Below are 22,814 nucleotides of genomic sequence, written 5' to 3' on the forward strand. Positions count from 1 at the left end.
CTACAGATTGCTACAGCCTGAGACCAGGGGAAAAGTGCCAACTACAATTCTGCCTTGTTTAATTAAGCTCAAGAAAACCTGTCCGATTGGTTCTTTCAGGACCACAGTAAAGGTGAAAGGTAAAACACTGAGGTGGTAAGCACAATCACTGTTTAAAAAGGAAGAAACCCTGTTGCGGTCAAGCAAGAGGAAGGGCAAGAGGGGAGCCTAAGACACCAGCCTCACCTGGCTGTAACAGAAGTCAATAAAGATATTTCCTTCTCAAGGTGGAGAGTAAGAATTGGTGGTCTAATGGCCTTATAAAAATGAAATGTAGCATTACAAACAAAAAAATCTCTCTGATTAAAGGATTCCCAGCACTTCACTTCAAGCTGACACAGAACTATGTTAGACATGATGGATTAGATTTCACCCAAAGGCCTGTTATCTAACCAAGGACCAAAGTTCTACAAGAGATGGGGCAATGCTGGGCTTGATCTGAGGAAATGAAGCCAGACAAGTGGTAGAAGTGTCAGCGGGGGAGCATTTCGGGGACAGTGACTATAACTCTAAGATTTAAGGTAATTATGGAAAAGGACAAAGATGGATCGGAAATGAAGGTACTGAATTGGGTAAGGCCGATTTCAATATGATGAAACAGGATCTGGCCAAAGTGGCCTGGGTGCAGCTACTTGTAGGAAAGTCTACATCAGACCAGTGGGAGTCATTCAAAAAGGAAATGGCGAGTCCGGGGCCAATATGTTCCCGTAAAAGGTGAAGGTTTGGACCAATAAATCCAGGGAACCCTGGATGTCAAGGGAGATAGAAGAATGGATTAGGGGGAAAAAAAAGAGGCTTATGGCAGATTCAGAGAGCTGAAAAACAGCGGAGGCTCTAGGAGTATAGAAAGTGTAGAAAATTAGGAGAGGGAAGAGGGGGCATGAACAAACACTGGCGGGTAAGATAAAGGAAAATCCCAAGGTGTTTTATAAGTATATTACGGACAAGAGGATAACCAGGGAAAGAGTAGGGCCCATTAAGGACCAAAGTGGCAATGTGTGTGGAACCAGAGGACATAGGTGAGGTTTTAAATGATTACTTTTCATCTGTGTTCACTATGGAGAAGGACGAGGTAGGTGAAAAGATCAGAAAGGAGGATTGTGATATACTCGAACAAATTAGCATTGAAAGGGAGGAGGTATTAGCAGTTTTAGTGGGCTTAAAAGTGGATAAATCCCCAGGCCCAGATGAGATGTATCCCAGGCTGCTATGTGAGGCAAGGGAGGAGATTACAGGGGCTCTGAAACAAATTTTCAAATCATCTCTGGCCACAGAAGTGCCAGAGGACTGGAGGACAGCAAATGTGGTACCCTTATTCAAGAAGGGTAGTAGAGATAAACTAGGTAATTACAGATCAGTGAGTCTAACAACAGTGGTAGGGAAACTATTGGAAAACATACTGAGGGACAGGATTAATCAAAGATAGTCAGCATGGCTTTGTCAGAGGGAGATCATATCTAACAAATTTGATTGAATTTTTTGAGGAGGTGACTAGATGTGTAGATGAGAGTAAAGCAGTTGATGTAGTTTACATGGACTTCAGTAAGGCTTTTGATAACCAATCTCCCATATGAGACCTTAAGAAGATAAGAGCCCAAGGGACCCAGAGCAATTAGGCAAATTGGATCCAAAATTGGCCTAGTGGCAGGAGGCAGAGGGTGATGGCTGTTTTTGCTACTGGAAGCCTGTGACCAGTGGTGTACCACAGGGATCAGTGCTGGGACCCTTCCTGTTTGTAGTATACATTAAATGATTTAGACGTGAATATAGGAGATATGATCAGTAAGTTCGCAGATGACACAAAAATTGGTGGTGAGGAGGAAAGCCTTAGATTACAGGACGATATAGATGGGCTGCTAAGATGGGCAGAGCAGTGGCAAATGGAATTTAATCCTGAGAAGTGTGAGGTGATGCATTTTGGGAGGACTAACAAGGCAAAGGAATATACAATGGATGGCAGGACCCTAGGGAATAGAGGGTCAAAGGGACCTTGGTGTACTTGTCCATAGATCACTGAAGGCAGCAGCACAGGTAGATAAGGTAGTTAGGAAAGCATATGGGATACTTGTCTTTATTAGTCAAGGCATCGAATATAAGAGCAGAGAGGTTATGATGGAGCTGTACAAAACGCTAGTTAGGCCACAGCTGGAGTACTGTGTACAGTTCTGGTCACCACACTATAGGAAGGATGTGATTGCACTGGAGAGGTTGCAGAGGAGATTCACTAGGATATTGCCTGGGCTGGAGCATTTCAGCTATGAAGAGAGACAAGATAGGCTTGGGTTGTTTTTCTTAGAGCAGAGAAGGCTGAGGGGGGAACCTGATTGAGGTATACAAAATTATAAGGGGCATTGATAGGGTAGATAAGAAGAAATGTTTTCCCTTGGCAGAGGGGTCAATAACCAGGGGCATAGATTTAAGTTAAGGGGCAGGAGGTTTAGAGGGGACTTGAGGAAAAATTATTTCCCCAGAGGGGTTGGAATCTGGAAGATACTGCCTGAAGGGGTGGTACAGGCAGGAACCCTCAATATTTTAGTATTTAGATGAGCACTTGAAACGCATAGCATACAAGGCTACGGGCCAAGTGCTGGAAAATGGGATTACAATAGATAGTAAAATAAAAGCAAAATACTGCAGATGCTGGAAACCTGAAATAAAAAAACAAGAAATGCTGGAAATACTCAGCAGGTCAGGCAGCATCTGTGGAGAGAGAAGCAGAGATAACGTTTCAGGTCAGTGACCCTTCTTTAGAACTAGCAGGTGTTAGAAATGTGAAAAGGTTTTAAGCAAATAAAGCAGGGGTGGAGCAAGAGATAACAAAAGAGGTGTTGATAGGACAAGGTCACAGAGAATAACTGACCAGAAAGTCATGGAGCAAAGGCAAAGAATATGTTAATGGCATGCTGAAAGACAAAGCATTAGTACCGATAGGGTGTGAATGGACCGAAAACTGAACAGCCACAGTACAAACATGAAAAAAAGTGGGTAGGCAAAATGAACAAACTAAGCCAAAATAAAACAAAAAAAATATATAAAAAATAACTAAAAATTGAAGTAAAATGGGGGGCCCCGTCATGCTCTGAAATTATTGAACTCAATGTTCAGTCCAGCAGGCTGTAGTGTGCCTAATCAGTAAATGAGATGCTACCCTCCTCTGCTCTCATGCTCACATCTCTCTCCTGGGATTGCTGCAGTGTTACAGTGAACATCAAAGCAAGCTCAAGGAACACCAACCTTCAGGTTGGTTATTCTCTGTGACCTTGTCCTATCTACACCTTCTCACCTGTTAGCTCTTGCCCCATCCCCACTTTTCTTGCTTAAAACCTTTCACATTTCTAATATCTGCTAGTTCTGAAGAAGGGTCACTGACCTGAAACGTTAACTTTGCTTCTCTCGCCACAGATGCTGCTAGACCTGAGTATTTCCAGCATTTCTTGTTTTTATTTTATATAAGGATAGATAGGCTTGATGGCAAGGTGGACACGGTGGGCAGAAGGGCCTGTTTCTGCACTGTATAACTGACTCTATAGAAGCTGGCTTTTGTTTCGGCATTGCTAAGCCGGTTAAGAGGCGGCCTCATGATCCATTTATGTAAACAACTATCTGGGTGAAGTTCACAAGATGCCCTTGCAGGAGAAAAGTAAAGACGATTTCATGGGACTGCAGCCAGGTTGGGAGGGGTCTGACTTGAACATCCATTCCCTGGTAATTGGACCATCAAATGAGTAAAGGTAATTAAACGAATGCCTGATGCGAGATATGTAAAATAGGTATAAAAATGGGCAGTCGAGAAGGGAGTCCGGGCAGATCAGGGGATGCTTCCCAAACTGCATGCTAGATTCGGCTCAACACCTTGATCAGCTCAACCTCGAGGTGGATCCATGCTAGCTTCGGCTTAATAACTCAGCCAGTTTGAGAGATGATGGAAGAGATCACCACTGCAGGCTGCAAAAATCAACTGCTCTGCCTCATCATCTGTCCATCTGATCCAGGACTAGTAAACCATCCTTACCTGTTACAGGTCATATGTCTATTTATTCTAAACTTAAACTGGTACTTCTCAATAAATCACTTGTACCTCCAACTCGAGTAATCCACGACCCTTGATCAAATTTATACACGGTCTTCAAGGTGGCATGGATGTTGATAAAACTACTTTTAGCAATCCTGCCTGAGTTACAAAATGGCCTTCAAAAACATTGCTGTGACAAAAGATCCAGTAGTATTAAGAATTTAAGGCCTTATCTGCAGACATAATCAAAACTCAAATAGTACGTGACGACGAATTGGACTAAAGGTTTGTTTTTAACAAATCAGGGTCATTTCTCATCTTTGAGACAGCATGCTCAATTGATTGGCCAGGGATGAGAGTGGGGTGGGGGGGGCGAAAGAAAAGGTGTGCAGGGAGATATCAGTTACCTGCAAAGTTCTTTCATGGGATGTCAGCGTTACTGGCAAGGCCAGCATTTGTTGTCTATCCTTAATTGCCCTTGAGAAAGTGGTGGTGAGCCGCCTGCTTGAACAGCTGCAGTCTGTCTGCATTTCTGTCTCTAATGTAAAACAAAGTCTAGGCAAAATTCACTTCTGAATAAGTAGGCACACTTCTTGAAAGAATGATTTATTTGAAGTTTAAGGGGATAATGAAATTTTTATTGAAAAAAAACAAGAGTGCAGTCTAGGTGGTTCCTTGTATTGGACAGTAAAGCTGTTCCAGGGCTCATGAAGGAGATAGAATATTAACAGAATATGCAAAAATTGAATGAGAGGAAGCAAAGAAAGCAAGTGAAGATGAAAACTGAAAAGTTACATCAAATTTTTCTAAAATCACTTTTGTAGGTGAAAATGAATATCTACCTAATTCAAAGATATCGGCTGATTTCCAGAAGTACATCGACAATTCTCTACTGCGCAACTACTTCTCGGACTGTCACCACCTACATTGTCAGACAGCTTGCTCAACGTCCAACCTGAATGAGCCACAATTTTCTCTTGTTAAATATTGGGAAAACCTAAGCCATTGTCTTTGGCATCCACCATATATGGCTTTTCCCCTCCACATCTCTGATCACAGAGCCCTATACCGCACAAACCTGGTTCCTCTGGCTCTGCCCCTCTTTGTACAACCTTTGGCAGCTGTGATTTCAGCCTCAGGCTCTGAAATGCCCTGTCTAAACCCTTACAGTTTGTTCTCCTCCACTCATTCCCTTCTTAAATTCCACCTCTGACTAAACATTCCTTAAATTGTTAGTCTCCAGCTCAGCATTGAGTTTTGTCCAAATATACTTCTGTGAAGCACCTCAAGACAATGCTCTATTTTGAAGGCAATATATAAATGCAAGTTGTTTTTGATGTAATTTCTATTCAGAAACATAAAGGTTGAGAAGTTAAAATCTTGACTTCAGGATGCGTTTTGTAAATATTTAACTAGTGGAATTCCGTGCGTCATCGACGTATTACTGCAGCACATGTAAAGTAGCAAACACAGACCAAGTTATCTCCTTTGCGTATGAAATTATCTTGTGCTAAAGGGCACAAAAAATTAAGTAATGTTTTTACAACTCTATTCTTTAAGGCGCTCACTGAAGTGCAGCCCAATTTTTTGTAATGCATTGTTAGCACAGGGAGAACCACCTGGGAGCAGGAGGTAAAGTGTGGGGTGGGGCAGGGGTTTGAAACAAGGAGGTAAACAAAGCAGAAAAAAAAATACTAAATATTCTGTTCTCATTTAATTTTAGAACAAGTTGCAAAGTACAAATAGGTACGAGTACAAAATAACTCAATGTTAATCCAAGTTCCATATTGTAACAGAACAGATGACTTTTCCCTCAGCTTTTTGTAGATGTCCCATCAATAATGCATATTCAATAAATAATTATGGCCCCATACTGATTTACTTGTGTCCTTTCACAAGCCATCTTGAACTAAGTAAATAATCCCAAAAGCTTCAAAGGCAGGTCTCTTCTAGTAATTAAAATTAAGCCAAATCTCTTGCAAGTGGTATTCCAATCTCATTGAAATGTTTGAAATGGAATACAAGTTGCCAAAAATACAACTCCCTTTATATGTGTAAGTAGATCGAGTCCAACTACACTTGACAAATGCAGATCTTGTATTTGATTGAGATAGTTGATAATGATAGTTCAGAATGCAGCCTACGCCTGCAATAGCTCTCTGAACAAGGTAGCTATTTTCTGAACAGCGAGGTGGGGGGGTGAGGGAGAAGAGAAAGAAATCAAGTCAGAACACAATGTTATGAAAAAAAAAGATTCCATGTGAAGTTAAATGCTGACATTACCTTCTGCCAAAGAAGCTGGTTCTTCTCTCAGAGGTTCCTGACCCAAGCCGTGTGCCCCTTGACACACTGAGAAAAAGACAAAGTTCAGCAGAAGATAAATTCCATACAATCAATTGCCACATTAAATATAACATCCCATTATACTGGTCCCAAAATTAACAATTTTAAATAACAGTACAGGGTAAACCTTTATTTACCAGCATAAAATCATAGAGGCGGAGGCGGCCATTCGGACTATCACACCGATGCCGGCTCTCTGCAACAGCAACTCAGTTTGTCCCACTCCACCACCCATTCTCTGTAGCCCTGCAAATTTCTCTTCGATAATTATCCAATTCTCTTGAGAGCCACAATTGCATCTGCCTCCACCACATTCTCAGGCAATGCATTCCAGATCCTAACCACATGCTGTATAAAGGTTTTTTCTCATGTTGCCCTTGGTTTTCTTTTGCCATTCACCTTAAAATCAATGTCCTCTGGTACTCAATCCTTCTGCCAATGGGAACAGTTTCTCTATCTCCTCTGTCCAGATGATCATGATTTTAAGCACTTCCAACAAATCTCCTCTCAACCTTCTCTTAGGAGAACAGCTTCTCCAATCTATCCATGTAACTGAAGTCTCTCAACCTTGGAACCATTCTCAAATCTTTCCTGCACCTTCACATTCTTCCTAAAGTGTGCTGCCTAGAAATGGACACAATACTCCAGTTCAGGCTGAATCAATGATTTAAAAAGTTCACCACAACATCCTTGCTTTTGTACTGTATGCCTCTACTTATAAAGCCCAGGATTCAGTTTACCTTATTAACCACTTTCTCATCCTATCCTTTTACCTTCAATGATTTGTGCACATATACCCCCAGGTCCCTCTGCTCCTGCACCCCCCACCTTTAGAGTAGTACCCGAGTTTATATTGCCTCTCCTCCCTACCAAACTGCATCAATTCACAATGCTCTACATTAAATCTCATCTGCCATTTGTCTGCCCGTTCCACCAGCCGGTCTATGTTCACTTGAAGTCCATCACCATCCTCCTCATAGCTTATAATTTCCAAGTGTGAGTAATTTGTAAAGTTTGAAATTGGGCCCTGTACACCCAAGTCTAGTTCATTAATATATAATCAATAAAAAACAAGGGTCCTAGTATCAATCTTTGGGGAAAACCCCCTGTTATACCTTTCTCCAATCTGAAAAACTGTTCATCACTACTCTGGTTCTGGTCACTCAGCCAACTTTGTATCCATGCTGCTACTGTTCTTTTTATTCCATGAGCTCTAACTTTGCTCACAAGCCTGTTATATAGCACTTTATCAAACGTCTTTTGGAAGTCTGTGTACACCTCATCAACCCTCTGTTACCTCATCAAAAAACTCAAGCAAGTTAGTTAAACACAATTTACCCTCGCCAAATCTGTGCTGGCTTTTCTTAACTAATCCACATTTGTCCAAGTGACTGTTAATTTTCTCCAGAATTATTATTTCGAAAAGCTTTCCCACCGAGGTTAAACTGACTGGCCTGTAGTTGCTGGGCTTATCCTTACACCCTTTTTTGAACAAGTGTATGATTATAGAGAATTATACAGTAGTTTCATGGGGGACTTGAATTAGCCTAATATAGACTGGGATAGTAATAGTGTAAAGGGCAGAGAGAACATATGAAATAGGAGCAGGCCATTCAGCCAGTTGCATCCACTCTGCGATTAAGTGAGATCATGGCTGATCCATTTTCAACGCCCCATTTTCCCGCACTATCCCTGCAACTCGATGTTTTTAAATATGTAGAAATCTATCGATCTTGGTCTTGAACATACTCACCGACTGAACCTCCACAGCCCTTTGGGGCAGAGAATTCCAAAGAATCACCACCCTCAGTGAAGAAATTCCTCCTCAACTCAGTCCTAAATGGCCTTCCCCTTATTCTGAAACGGTGTTGCTTGGTTCTGGACTCCCCAGCCAGGGGAAACTTCCTTCCTGCATCAACCCTGTTGAGCCCTGTAAGAATTTTGTATGTTTGAAGGAGACCACCTCTCATTCTTCTAAACTCTAGAGAATAAAGGCCCAGTCTAAATGATCTTTCCTCATTAGGACAATCCCTCCATCCCAGGAATTAGTTTGGTGAACCTTTGTTGCACTTCCTCTATGGCAAGCATATCTTTTCTTACAGTCTCACCAATGCTCTATATATTTACTCCTATACGCAAATCCTCTTGTAATGAAGGCCAACATACCATTTACCTTCTTAATTGCTTGCTGTGTCTGCATGTTAGCTTTCAATGACTCATGTACAAGGACACCCAAGTCCCTTTGAAATTCAACACATCACAGCCTCTCGCCATTTAAGAAATGCTCTGCATTCCTGTTTTTTCCTACCAAAGTGGATAACCTCACATTTCTCCACATTGCATTCCATCTGCCAAATTTTTGCCCACTCGTTTAGCCTCTCCAAATCCCCTTGAAGTGTCTTTGCTCCTCCCCACATCCAAATCATTGATACGGATTGTGAATAGCTGGGGCCCAAGCACTGATCCTTGCAGTATCCCACTAGTCACAACCTGCCAATCCGAAACTGACCCATTTATTCCTACTCTGTTTTCTATCCGTTAACCAGTTCTCAAACCATGGCAGTATATTCCCCCAATTCCACATCCACAGTTTCTAGAGTGTGTTCAGGAGAATTTTCTACATCAGTATGCTTTCAGTCAAATGAGGAAGGAGGCATTGTGGGATCTGGTTCTGGGGAATGAGGTGGGTCAAGTGAATAAAATGTCAGTAGAGGACAGTGACCATAGCATCATAAGGTTTAGGTTAGCTATGGCAAAGGACAGGGAGCAGAGTAAAGATAATTAATTGGGGAACACCAACTTCAAATGGAGAGAACACGGATCTGGCCCAAGTAAATTGCAATCAAAAATTGGAAGGCAAAATCTGAATCTGAAGAATGGCTACCTTTAAAGAGGAGATAGTTTGGGTACAGTCAAGGTTACATTCCCATGAGGGGAAAAGATAGGGCAAACAACTCCAGAGTTCCTTGTATGGCAAAAGAGATACCAAGCAAGATGAAGATACAATTGAGAACCAGCTGAATACAGAAGGTTCAGTGGGCAAGTGAAAAAACTGGAGAAGCAAAGGGAGAGTAAGAGAAGAGATTCGCCGCTAACATAAAAGGGAATCTAAAAGTCTAACAGGCGTATAAATAGTAAGAGGGTGGTAAAAGGAGGAGCAGAGCCAATTAGGATCTAAAACAGGATTTATGCATGGAGGTAGAGGGAATGGCGGAGGTACTAAATGGGTACTTTGCATCTGTCTTTACCAAAGAAGCTGCTGCCCATCTCGTGATGAAAGAGGAGATAGCTGAGACACTGATAGGCTAAAAATTGATCAGATAGACTCGCTACAGGTAAAGTTGACAAGACATCAAGACTGGATGAGATGCATCCAAGGATACTTGGAGAAGTAACAGGGGGGTGGGGGGCAGGAAATTGCAAAGGCACTGGTCATAACTTTCCAATCCTCATTAGGTACAGGTGTGGTACCAGAGAACTGGGGAATTGAAAATGTTACACCCTTGTTCAAAAAAGGATGCAAGGACAAGCCCAGAAACTGCAGGTCAGTAAGTTTAACCTCTGTGCTGGGAAAGCTTTAAGAAACACTAATTCGGGACAAAGTTAATAGTCACTTGGACAAATGTGGATTAGTTAAGGAAAGTCAGCAAAGATTTGGTACGGGCATATCGTGTTCAAAAAACTCAGGCAAGTTAGTTATGAGGTAACAAAGGGTTGTTGAGGGTAATGCAGTGCTACATGGACTTCCAAAAAGGCATTTGATAAAGTCCCACATAACAGGGCTGTGAGCAAAGTTAGAGCCCATGGAATATTGGCTGAGCAACAGGAAACAAAGCAGTTGTGAACCATTGTCAGACTGCAGGAGTGGGGTTCCCCAGGGGTCAGTACTAGGACCCCAGATTTTTTTGATATGTATTAATGAACTGGACTTGGGTATACATGGCACAACTTTAAAATTGCAGATGACACAAAACTTGAACTTTATCACGATCCTCTGCACAGTTCACAATACTTCCAAGAGGATATAGACATATTGGTGGAATGGGCAAAACAAGTGGCAGATGAAGTTTAATGCAGAAAAGTGCGAAGTGATGTACCTTGGGAGGAAGAATGAAGAGAGGCAATACAAACTAAGGATATAATTCTAAAGGAGCACGAACAGAGGGATCTGGTGTATAAGTGCACAAATCATTGAAGGTAGCAGGATAGGTTGACAAAACAGTTAATAAAGGATATGGAACCTTGGGCTTTATAAATAGGAGCACAGAGTACAAAAACAAGGAAGTTATGATACCAGTGTATAAAACACTGTTCAGCCTCAACTGGAGTATTGTGTCCAGCTCTGGACACCACATTTAGGGAAGGATGTTAAGGCCTTAGATAGGGTGCAGAAAGGATTCAAGAGTGTGATTCCAGGGATAAAGAACTTCAGTCACGTTGATAGGTTGGAGAAATTGGTGCTGGTCTCCTTGGAGAAGGTGGTTGAGAGGAGATTTAATAGAGGTGCTCAAAATCATGAGGCGTCTGGACAGATGAGAGTGAAAAACTGTTCCCATTTGCGAACCAGAGGACACCGATTTAAGCTGATTGGCAAAAGTAGCAACAGCAACAGGAAGAAAAACCTCTTTACCCAGCAGGTGGTTAGGATCTGGAATGCACTGCCCAAGTGTGTAGTGGAGACAGATTCAATCGAGGCCGTCAAAACAGAATAATTATCTGAAGAGTAAAAATTTGCAGGGCTATGGGGAAAAGGCAAGGGAGTGAGACTAGATGGGTTTCTCTTGCAGACAGCTGGCATAGGCAAGATGGGCGAAATGGCCTCCTTCTGTGCTGTAACCATTCCATGATTTTAAGACTTGCAAGTCTCCAGTCTCCTGGCATCATCCCTTTATCTAAGGTGGATTGGAAGGCAACGACCAGTGCCTCTGCAATTTCTACCCTTATTTGCCTCAGTATCCTTGGATGAGTCCCATCCAGTCCTGGTATCATCAACTTGAAGTACAGCCAGCCTAATACTTAATGACTATTACCTCCTTATCATCAATTTTTAAGCCTATGTATTGTCTCCATTCTTCTTTTACTGTGGCTTTGGCACATCTTCCTTGGTAAAGAGAGATGCACAGTACTCATTTAAAAAGTAGGACCTCAAAGGTACTCAGCTCTGGATTACTCAGTGCTGTGCACTAGTGAGAGTAGAAATAGGAAGATAGGGAGGATCAATATGTAACTTGAGGCAAGGTGCAGGAGGGAGGGCTTCAGATTCTTGGAGCATTGGGACTAGTTCTGGAGCAGGAGGGACCTATTCATAAGGGTTCAGTTGTGCCTCACCAGGACTGGGACCAAGATCCTTGTGGGGAGGTTCACCCATGTGATTGGGGAGGGGTGAAGCCAGAATATAGAAATAGAAAAGTGAAATAAGGTGCGAAAAGGAGTGAGAGTGTTGAATAGTACTAGAGAAGGAAATAGTACCATATTAGATAGGAGCAGACCAAGAAGGAATACAAGGAATAAAAACAGAGGTTTGGAATGTACATATGTTAACGCACAAAGCACGGTGAATAAGGTTGGTAAGCTACAAATACAAACAGCAGTGCAGAGCACGCGAGAGTAACACATCTGCAGGGAAATCACTGATGTACAAGAACTATAGAGTGGTGATATTGGGGGACTTTAATTACCCAATACCAGTTGGGATACTGTTAGAGTAAAGGAGGGGAGGAATTTCTGAAACATGTTCAGGAGAACTTCCTTGAGCAGTATGGTCTCAGTCCAAGTAGGAAGGAGGAATTGCTAGATCAGGTGCTGGGAAATGAGGTGGGCCAAGTGAACCAAGTGTCTGTGGGGGAGCATTTGGTTAAAAGTGATCATAAGGTTTAGATTTATTAATGGAAAAGAGCAAGGAACAATCTAAAGTAGAACTTCTAAATGGGAAGAGGGCTAACTTCATTTGGACGAGATGGGATCTAGCCAATATAAGACTGACAGGATAAGCTGTAACAGAACAATGGGTGACTTTTAAGGAGGTTGTTTCAGGTACATGCTAGGTTGTTTCCAACAAGGGCGAAAAGTAGGGAAACCAAAGCCAGAACTCCTTGGATAATCAGGGAGATGGAGAAGATGAAGAAACAAAAGAGAGGGCGTATGATGCATCAGTGATGAAAACCCCACATGCCAAATGGAAATATTAATTGCATTGTCTGGAACTTTGCCTAGGACTTTTACTTGAAATTGTTACAAATAACTTTTAAAACTGAATAGATAGCAGCCAAGATGGCCACGCACAATTTGCATATTAAAAAAAACAAAGAACTAGGCTGGAGATAGACGCATTTGACTTGGCTTAGCCAGAACATTGGGGTGCTCTCTGATTTCAATTATCTGAGATAGCCTCATCAATGTTGGTTGTCTGAAAGACATCGACGCCCATTAACTTTGAAAGAGCCACCCCCCACCCCTGCCAAGGATACCTGTGCAGCATGAGGGGCGGCAGGAGGTGGTGGGGGGGGGGGGGGGGGGGGGGGTGAAGAGCCTTGAATTTCAGAGCCTATTTCAGAAGATGCTCATTCAAACACAAAGAGGTGGTTATATCATGTGACTTGGGCCACTCTGGAGATTTAAGATTTGACTCAGAAGACAGACTCTAACTGAGATCCAGCAAGGGAACATCTGTCTCCCTCTCTCCAGTAAAGTCCCAGAGAAGCCTCGGCTGCAACTACTAAGCCTCAAACCTCCAGCCCAGCTAGCAACTAAGAGATATGGATAAAGCCACTCTTCCGCCTTCTGGAACCTGAGAAGTAAGCCCGTCCTGTGCATGTGGCCCAGCAAGGAGTTCAGAACTCCAATTTCAACTAAGAACTCTGGAACTGAGATTCATTATTTATATTCCATTTATTACGGACTCTGCTCCAACCTCCCAACAGTGTGGTGTGGTCTCTTTCATGGGAATGTGAGCTTGGATGCATCACATATTTCAGTAATTTTTAACCAGTTTAGAGTGATAAGGCTAATAAACTTACATCTTTCTTGTTTAACCTCAAGAAAACACGTCTGATTGATTCATTCGCAATTATATTAGAGGAACAGGAAGAACTGCGCACAAAGGTGGCAAGTTAAATCACTGTTAAAAAGATAAACCCTGTTGTGGTCAAACCAGAGAAGGGGCGAAAGGGGAGCCTGAGACCCCTTCCTCATCTGGTTGTAACATATGTCAAGTGAATTCTTCAATTGAGAACTAGGCCAAATACAATAAGTTGAAAGGGGGAGTCAAGAGGAAAAGACGACTGTCAAAGATTGAGAAAAGAACGGCAGTTAACATAAAAGGGAACCCAAAAATCTTCTACTGGTTTGTAAATAGTAAGCAGGTAGTAAGAGTCAGGGTGGGTCCTATAAGGGACAAAGGGGTGATATATGCTTCGAGGCATAAGGCAAGGCTAGAATACTTAATAAGCACTGATAGAGTATTCATTAATATCAGTAGAAGTGGAGAAGGTAGAGGGAATTGATGGGAACAAAACAGATAGGCAGGATCTACTGGAAAGGCTGGCTATGCTTAGAGTGGATAAGTCACCTGGTCTGCATGGCTTGTGTTCCAGATTGAAGGAAGTGGAGGTGCAGATTGCGGAAGGGCTTGCCATAATTATCCAATCTTCTCTACATATGGGGAGGTGCCAGAGAATTGGAGAGTGGCAAATGTGACACACCCATAATCAAGAAAAGGTTAAGGGCATTCCTAGTAACTGCAGGCCTATCAGTTTAACAATGGTGGTGAAGATTTCAGAAACAAATTACCACACACAAAAAAAAAATAGGCACTGGGAGAAGTTGGAGTCAATTAAGGAGAGCCAGCCCGGATTTGAATGGCAGATTGTGCTTGATTCATCTCATTGAATTTTTTGATAAAGTAACAGAGAAGGTTGATGAAGGGAATGCAGTGGATGTTGTCTCTATGAATTTTAAGAAAGTATTTGAATAAGTACCACATAAAAGGCTGGTTAACAAAATTAGGACTCATGGAATTAGGAGGGTCAGTGTCACCTTGGATAAAAAATTGGCTTAAGGACAGAAAACAGCGAGTGGTAAATGGTTGTTTTTCAAACTGGCAGATGTACATAAAATTTGCCAATGATGCCAAACCTGGAGATGTGGCAAACAATGAGAATAATACAAATTGACTGCCACAGAACATAGATAGGCCAGCAGAATGGCCAGACAAGTGTCAGGTGGAGCTTAATACAGAGAAGTGAAAGCTGATGCATTTTGGCAAAAAAGATAGGCTTAGTGGGACAGATCTAAAGAATGCGAAGGGACTGGGGGGGTGGGGGTGAGAGGAAGGGGTTCACGTGCATAGATCTTTGAAGGTGGTAGGACACATCGAATAGTAATTTCCAAGCAGATGGTATCTTGGGTTTCACAAATAGAGGCACTGAGTACAAAAGCAGGGATGTTACACTGAACCGTTATATGCTCTGGTTAAGCCACAATTAGAATATTGCCTTCAGTTCTGGTAACCTACTTCAGGAAGAGTGTGAGCGTCCTTGAGAGGGTGCAGAGGAGCTATACCAGAATAGTTTAAGGGATTAGGGATTTTAGCTATAGTTTAGATCGGAGAAGCTGGGTTATTATCCTTGAAGCAAAAGACATTGAGAGAGATTTGAGTGAGCTGTACAAGATTATGACAGGTTTAGGTAGGTAGACAAAGAAAAGTTGTTCCCATTGGCTGAGCTTACGGGGACTATGAGGCAAATATAAAGGTTTGGGAAAAAAAAACAGCAAGTCATAATGACCTGGAACTCACTGGCAACAAGGGTGGTTAGAAGCAGAGATGATCATTGATTTCAAAAGCTAGTTGGAGAGGCACTCGAGGGAAATAAACGCAGGGCTGCGGGGATTGTGTGGGGGAATGGGACTGACTGCATTACGCTACAGAGAGCTAGCATGGACTTGATGGGCTGAATGGCCTCCTCCTGCGCCATAACGACTATGACCACACCCAAACCATCTCCTCTTGCAAGGCAGGATATTGTTCCATTACAGTTTTGCTTGCTAATCTGATTCCAATTTATTGGGCCAGATTTGTCTCACCTCACTGTAATTGGCCCTTCCCCCAATTAATTATGTTTACTGTAAATTTCTACATGTCCTTTTCCAAAACTAACTTAAACCTTACAATACTATGATCACTGTCCCCCAAGTGTTTCCCTACTGACACTTGACCAACTTCATTCCTCAGAAACAAATATAGCAATGCCTCCTTTCTTTGTTGGGCTAGAAACATACCAATCTAGAAATTTCTTCTCAACACAGTGGCGCAGTGGTTAGCACCGCAGCCTCACAGCTCCAGCGACCCGGGTTCAATTCTGGGTACTGCCTGTGTGGAGTTTGCAAGTTCTCCCTATGTCTGCGTGGGTTTTTGCCGGGTGCTCCAGTTTCCTCCCACAGCCAAAAGACTTGCAGGTTGATAGGTAAATTGGCCATTATAAATTGCCCTTAGTATAGGTAGGTGGTAGGGGAATATAGGGACAGGTGGAGATGTGGTAGGGATATAGGATTAGTATAAATGGGTGGTTGATGGTCGGCACAGACTCGGTGGGCCGAAGGGCCTGTTTCAGTGCTGTATCTCTAAATAAAAATAAATAAAACACACTTCATAAACTCTTCTCCCTCTCTGCTTTTTACATTGTTGCTATCAGTCTCCCATTATAAATATTCGGTAGTTTTTTTGCACTGCTAATTTCCTTGCAAATTTGTTCCTGTATTTCCCATTAATTGGGGGCCAATTGAACAGCCAGTAGCGTAATGGCACCTCTATTGTTTTTAGCTCTAACCAAATCAGTTCTCTCCGTGACCCATCAGACATCCTCTCCACAGTGTAATTTTCTCCACAATTAATGCTGCCTTCTCCTTAATCAATACTGTCACCCCTCCTCCTTTTTTCCTTCCCTATCTTTCCTGAACACCTTGCATACAGGAATATTTAGTTACCAGTCCTACTCTTTTTTCAGCCAAGTCTCTGTTACTGCCACATTATATTTCCATGTGGCCCCCTGCAACTGCAGCTCACAAACCTTATTTACCTTATGTACCTGCATTTAAACCTAATTTTTAAAATTCTTTTACGGGATGTAGACGTCGCTGGCAGACCAGCATTTTTTGCCCATATCTAAATGCCCTCGAAGGTGATGGTGAGCCGCCTTTTTGAAACACTGCAATCCATGTGGTGTAGGTACACCAACTGTTAGGAAGGGAGTTCCAGGATTTTGGCCCACTGACAGTGAAGGAACAGCAACATAGGTCCAAGTCAGGATGATGTGTGGCTTGGAGGGGAACTTGCAGGTGGTGGTGTTCCCATGCATCTGCTGCCCTTGTCCTTCTAGGTGGTAGAGGTTGCAGATTTGGAAGGTGCTGTCAAAGGAACCTTGGTAAGTTGCTGCAGTGCATCTTGTAGATGGTACACACTTCTGCCACTGTGCAGTGGTAGTGGAGGGAGTGAATGTTTAAGGTGGTGGATGGGGTACCTTTCAAGCAGCTGCTTTGTCCTGGATAGCGTCGAGGTTAGAGTGCTGTTGGAGCTGCACCCATGCAGGCAAGTGGAGAGTATTCCATCACACTCTTGATTTGTGCCTTATAGATGGTGGACAGGCTTTTGGGAGTCAGGAGGTGAGCTACTTGCCACAGAATTCCCAGTCTCTGACCTGCTCTTGTAGCCACCGTACTTATATGGCTGGTCCAGTTCACTTTCTGGTCAATGGTAACCCTCCCAGGATGTTGATAGTGGGGAATTTAGCAATGGTAATGCCATTTAATGTCATGGGGAGATGGTTGGATTCTCTCTTGTTGGAGATGGTCATTGCCTGGCACTTGTGTGGCGTGAATGTAACTTTCCCACTTATCAGCCCAAGCCTGAATGTTGTCCAGGTCTTGCTGCATATGAACACTGACTGCTTCAGTATCTGAGTCATTGTGAATGTGCAATGTTCAGCACCAATCAGCAAACATCACACTTCTGACCTTATGATTGAAGGAAGGTCATTGATGAAGCAGCTGAAGATGGTTGGGCCAAGGACACTACCCTGAGGAACTCCTGCAATGTCGTCCTGGGACCGAGATGATCGACCTCCAACAACCATAACCATCTTCCTTTGCGCTAGGTACAACTCCAACCAGTGAAATTTCGACCTTATTGAATCGCCTTAGTCTGACTGCATCTAATGCATACTCTAGTGCTATCTGTCTTTCCCAATCCCTTGCATAATTCATTTTCCTTTCTAATGTTACATCCTGCCTCCCATCCTCCTGCCATCTTAGTTTAAACCCTCCCCAGTAGTACTGGCAAACCATCCCACAAGGACATTGGTCCCAGTTCTGTTCAGGTGCAACGTGCCTGGCTGTTAGGTCCCATCGCTCCAGAATTAGTCCCAATGACCCAGGAATCTGAAGCCCTCCCTCCTGCATCATCCTTCCAGCTTTGCATTTATCTGCTCTATCCTCCTTTCCGGTATTCAGTAGCCTATGGCACCAGGAGTAGTCCGGAAATTACTAAAAACTACTACCAACAACATCAGTAGAAAGAGGGATGAGGTCCTGCTTGCTGTCTCCTTCCTAGCCTTCTAAAATCTGCCTGCAGGACCTCATCCCTCTTTCTACCGATGTTGTTGGTACCTATACAGACCACGACAACTGGCTCTTCACCCTCCACTTCCAAGTGCTCTGCAGCTGCTCAGTGATATCCTTGCCCCTGGCAGCTAACATACCATCCTTGATTCACATTGCGGACACAGAAATGCCTGCCTGTTCCCCTAGCTATAGAATTCTCCCATCACTATCACTTGCCCCACCTTCTTCCTACCTCCCTGTACAGCTGAGCCAGCCGTGGTGCCATAGCCTCGGCTCATCTAGGGAATGCATCCAGAGCCATCTCTCACCACTATTCAGAACTGAATAATGGTTGGAGAGTGCGATGCACTCCAGGGACTCCTGCACTACCTGCCTGATCCTCCTTCACTGTATGGCAGTCAATAAGCTGCTGGGTGACCACCTCTAGAAATGTACTATCCACAAAACTCTCTGTTGCAGTGAGGAACAGCTGCTGCCCAAACTCAAGCTGGAGCTCAAGCACCTCCAGCTGACATGCTGTCCAGGACGCTAGAAGTGTCCTGGAGTTCCCACATGGCACAGGACTGAGATGCCCTGCCATGCCTCTATTTAGTTGACCATCAACTGACTTAACAGAAATAAACTTAAATAAGGACTCACCAGCTACTCAACAATCAGCTGCTTCCCTTGTGCTGACTTCACTTTATTTTATAGGGAGGTTTGCAAATGTTTTTAAGTAACTCATATAGATAAGAGATTTTAATTTACTGAAAAAAATTGGAACACTTTAATGTTACTATGTTTAATTTTAACTTTATCGCCTAGATCTGATTAATTAGTTGAACACTAATTGTAAGATGATAAATCACATAGATCAGTTTGATGACTTCAATAACCTGGTCTACTTATACATACACATCACTCAGTTTGAAATGATTTTGCACAGTCCAGAGGGACACTTTTAAAACCACTTGACAGGTTCCACACAGGTGAGTAACAGCTATGGTAAGGAATCACACAATGTAAACTATGAAGCTTGATGGAAAATTTGCATACAGCAATAGACAAGAAACTGCCTTTGAGCCAAACTAAGTATCTCAGGTAAGGTTAAAAGTTTAAAGTTTATTTCAAATATAGTAAGTAGTGTTTATTTTTAAAGGGAGTTCTGTGGTAACGAGGACCAGGGAAGAAGGGCCCTAGAGTAAGTGATATTATTGGACATTAAGATCTTCCAGAAGGTTTAATTTAATTTAAAGGGTTAAGTCATGGCAGGAGAGCTCAAAGCCGTGATGTGCTCCTCGTGCTCCATGTCGGAAGCCAAGAACATTTCCAGTGCCCGGGACCAGCATGTGTGCAGGAAGCGTCTCCAGCTGCAGCTCCTGGAAGCCCGGGTTTCGGAGCTGGAGCGGCAGCTGGGGACACTGTGGAGCATCCACGAGGCGGAGAGTATCATGGATAGCGCATATAGTGAGGTGCTCACACCGCAGGCTCAGACCCCACAGGCAGGAGGGGAATGAGTGACCACCAAGCAGAGCAAGAGGACTAGGCAGACAGTGCAGGAATCTCCTGTGGCTATTCCCCTGCAAAACAGGTATACTACTTTGGATACTGGTGGGGGGGGGGGGCGGTTGGAAATGGCCTCTCAGGAAAAAGCAGCAACAGCCCAATTCGTTGTACCACGGTTGGCTCAGAGGAAGAGTAAAAAGTGTGGGAATCCAATAGTTATAGGGGATTCAATTATAAGGGGAATAGATAGGCGTTTCTGTGGCCACAAAAGAGACTCCAGGATGGTATGTTGCCTCCCTGGTGTTAGGGTCAAGGATGTCTCAGAGCAGTTACAGGACATTCTGAAGGGGGAGGGTGAACAGCCAGTGGTCGTGGTACATATTGGTACAAACGACATAGGTAAAAAAAAAAGGATGAGGTCCTAAAAGCAGAATATAGGGAGCTAGGAAGTAAGTTGAAAAGTAGGACCTCAAAGGTAGTGATCTCAGGAGTACTACCAGTGCCATGCGCTAGTCAGAGCAGAAATAGCAGGATATATCGGATGAATACATGGCTGAAGAGATGGTGTGAGGGGGAGGGTTTTAGATTCCTGGGGCATTGGGACCGGTTCTGGGGGAGGTGGGATCAGTACAAACTGCACGGGTTACACCTGGGCAGGACCGGGACTGATGTTCTAGGGGGAGTATTTGCTAGAGTGGTTGGGGAGGGTTTAAACTAAAATGGCAGGGGGATGGTAACCTTTGCAAGGAGTCAGAGGAGGGTGGGGGGGGGGGGGGGGAAATCAAAGACAAAAACAAAAGACAGTAAGGGAATAAGAAAAGTGATAGGCAGAGAAATCAAGGGCCAGAATCAAACAGGGCCACAGTGAAAAATATTGGGAAGGGGCCAAATAATGTTAAAAAGACAAGCCTTAAGGCTTTGTGCCTTAACGTGCAGAGCATTCGCAATAAAGTGGATGAATTAATCGCGCAAATAGATGTAAACGGGTATGATATAGTCGGGATTACAGAGACATGGCTGCAAGGTGACCAGGGTTGGGAAATGAACATCCAGGGATATTCAGTATTTAGGAAGGGCAGACAAAAAGCAAAAGGCGGTGGAGTTGCATTGCTGGTTAAAGAGGAAATTAACGCAATAGTGAGGAAAGATATTAGCTCTGACGATGTGGAATCTGTATGGGTAGAGCTGAGAAACACTAAGGGGCAAAAAACATTAGTGGGGGTTGTATATAGACCCCCAAACTGTAGTGGTGATGTTGGGAATGGCAATAAACAGAAAATTAGAGACGCATACGATAAAGGAACATCTGTAATTATGGGTGACTTAATCTGCATATAGATTGGGCAAATCAAATTAGTCACAATACCATAGAGGAGGAATTCTTGGAGTGGAAACGGGATGGTTTTCTGGACCAATACATTGAGGAACCAACGAGAGAACAGGCCATCCTAGACTGGGTATTGTGTAATGAGAAAGGAATAATTGACAATCTAGTGGCGCAAGACCCCTTGGGGACAAGCGACCATAATATGATAGAATTCTTCATCATTGGAGAGTGACGTAGTTGATTCTGAGACAAGGGTCCTGAATCTTTGTAAAGAAAACTACGAAGGTATGAGGCACGAATTGGCCATGACGGATTGGGAAACGTTACTTGAAGAGATGACGGTGGATAGGCAATAGCAAACATTTAAAGAGCGCATGGATGATCTGCAACAATTGTTTATCCCTGTCTGGCACAAAAGTAAAACGGGAAAGGTAGCCAAACCATGGCTTACAAAGGAAATTAGAGATAGCATTAGATCCAAGGAAGAGGCATACAAATTTTCCAGGAAAAACAACACACCTGAGGATTGGGAGCCGTTTAGAATTCAGCAAAGGAGGACCAAGGGATTGATTAAGAAGGGAAAAATAGAGTACGAGAGCAAGCTTGCGGGGAACATAAAAACTGACTGTAAAAGTTTCTATAGGTATGTGAAGAGAAAAAGATTGGAGAAGACAAATGTAGGTCCCTTACAGTCAGAAACAGGAGAATTTATTATGGGAAATAAAGAAATGGCTGACCAACTAAATGCATACTTTGGCTCTGTCTTCACAAAGGAGGACACAAATATCATACCAGAAATGTTGGGAAACACAGGGCTTAGTGAGAGAGAGGAACTGAAAGAAGTCAGTATTAGTAGAGAAATGGTGTTGGGGAAACTGATGGGATTGAAGGCTGATAAATCCCCAGGACCTGATGGTATGCATCCCAGAGTACTTAAGGAAGGGTCCTAGAAATAGTGGATGCATTGGTGGTCATCTTCCAAGATTCGATAGACTCGGGAACAGTTCCTACAGATTGGAGGGTAGCTAATGTAACCCCACCATTTAAAAAGGGAGGTAGAGAGAAAGTAGGGGATTACAGACCAGTCAGCCTGATGTCGGTAGTGGGGAAAATTCTAGAGTCCATTATCAAAGATTTTATAGCAGAGCACTTGGAGAACAGTGGCAGAATCGGGCAGAGTCAGTATGGATTTACGAAAGGGAAATCATGCTTGACAAATCTACTAGAATTCTTTGAGGATGTAAATAGTAGAGTTGATGAGGGGGAGCCAGTGGATGTGGTTTATTTGGACTTTGAGAAGGCTTTCAACAAAGTCCCACATAAGAAATTAGCATGTAAAATTAAAGCGCATGGGATTGGGGGTAGTGTATTGCAATGGATAGAAAATTGGTTGGCGGACAGGAAACAAAGAGTAGGGATAAATGGGTCTTTTTCCGAATGGCAGGCAGTGACTAGTGGGGTACCGCAAGGATCGGTGCTTGGACCCCAACTATTCACAATATACATTAATGATTTAGATGAGGGAACTAAATGTAATATCTCCAAATTTGCAGATGACACAAAACTGGGTGGGAGGCTGAGTTGTGACGAGGATGCAGTGAGGCTTCAGGGTGATTTGGACAAGTTGAGTGAGTGGGCTAATGCATGGCAGATGCAGTATAATGTGGATAAATGTGAGGTTATCTGCTTTGGTAGCAAAAACAGGAAGGCAAATTATTATCTGAACAGCTATAAACTGAGAGAGGGGAATATGCAGTGAGACCTGGGTGTTCTCGTACACCAGTGACTGAAGGCAAGCATGCAGGTCCAACAGGCAGTAAAAAAGGCAAATGGTATGTTGGCCTTCATAGCGAGAGGAATCGAGTACAAGAGCAGGGATGTCTTGCTGCAATTATACAGGGCCATGGTGAGGCCACACCTGGAATATTGTGTGTAGTTTTGATCTCCTTATCTGAGGAAGGATGTCCTTGCTATAGAGGGAGTACAGCGAAGGTT

General features: G+C 43.2%; 1 protein-coding gene across 3 annotated transcripts in view; it reads right to left on the minus strand.

The window, feature by feature from the left end:
* Positions 1 to 22,814, minus strand: part of ndc80 (NDC80 kinetochore complex component) — a 148,580-nt gene that overhangs the window by 117,656 nt on the left and 8,110 nt on the right. For all 3 annotated transcript variants that reach the window (XM_068016703.1, XM_068016704.1, XM_068016705.1), the window contains exon 3: positions 6,335 to 6,400. In XM_068016703.1, the coding sequence (XP_067872804.1) occupies positions 6,335 to 6,400 (66 nt within the window). The remainder of the gene's footprint in view (positions 1 to 6,334; positions 6,401 to 22,814) is intronic.

Source organism: Heterodontus francisci, chromosome 36, assembly GCF_036365525.1.
Source record: "Heterodontus francisci isolate sHetFra1 chromosome 36, sHetFra1.hap1, whole genome shotgun sequence".
NCBI classification, from domain to species: domain Eukaryota; kingdom Metazoa; phylum Chordata; class Chondrichthyes; order Heterodontiformes; family Heterodontidae; genus Heterodontus; species Heterodontus francisci.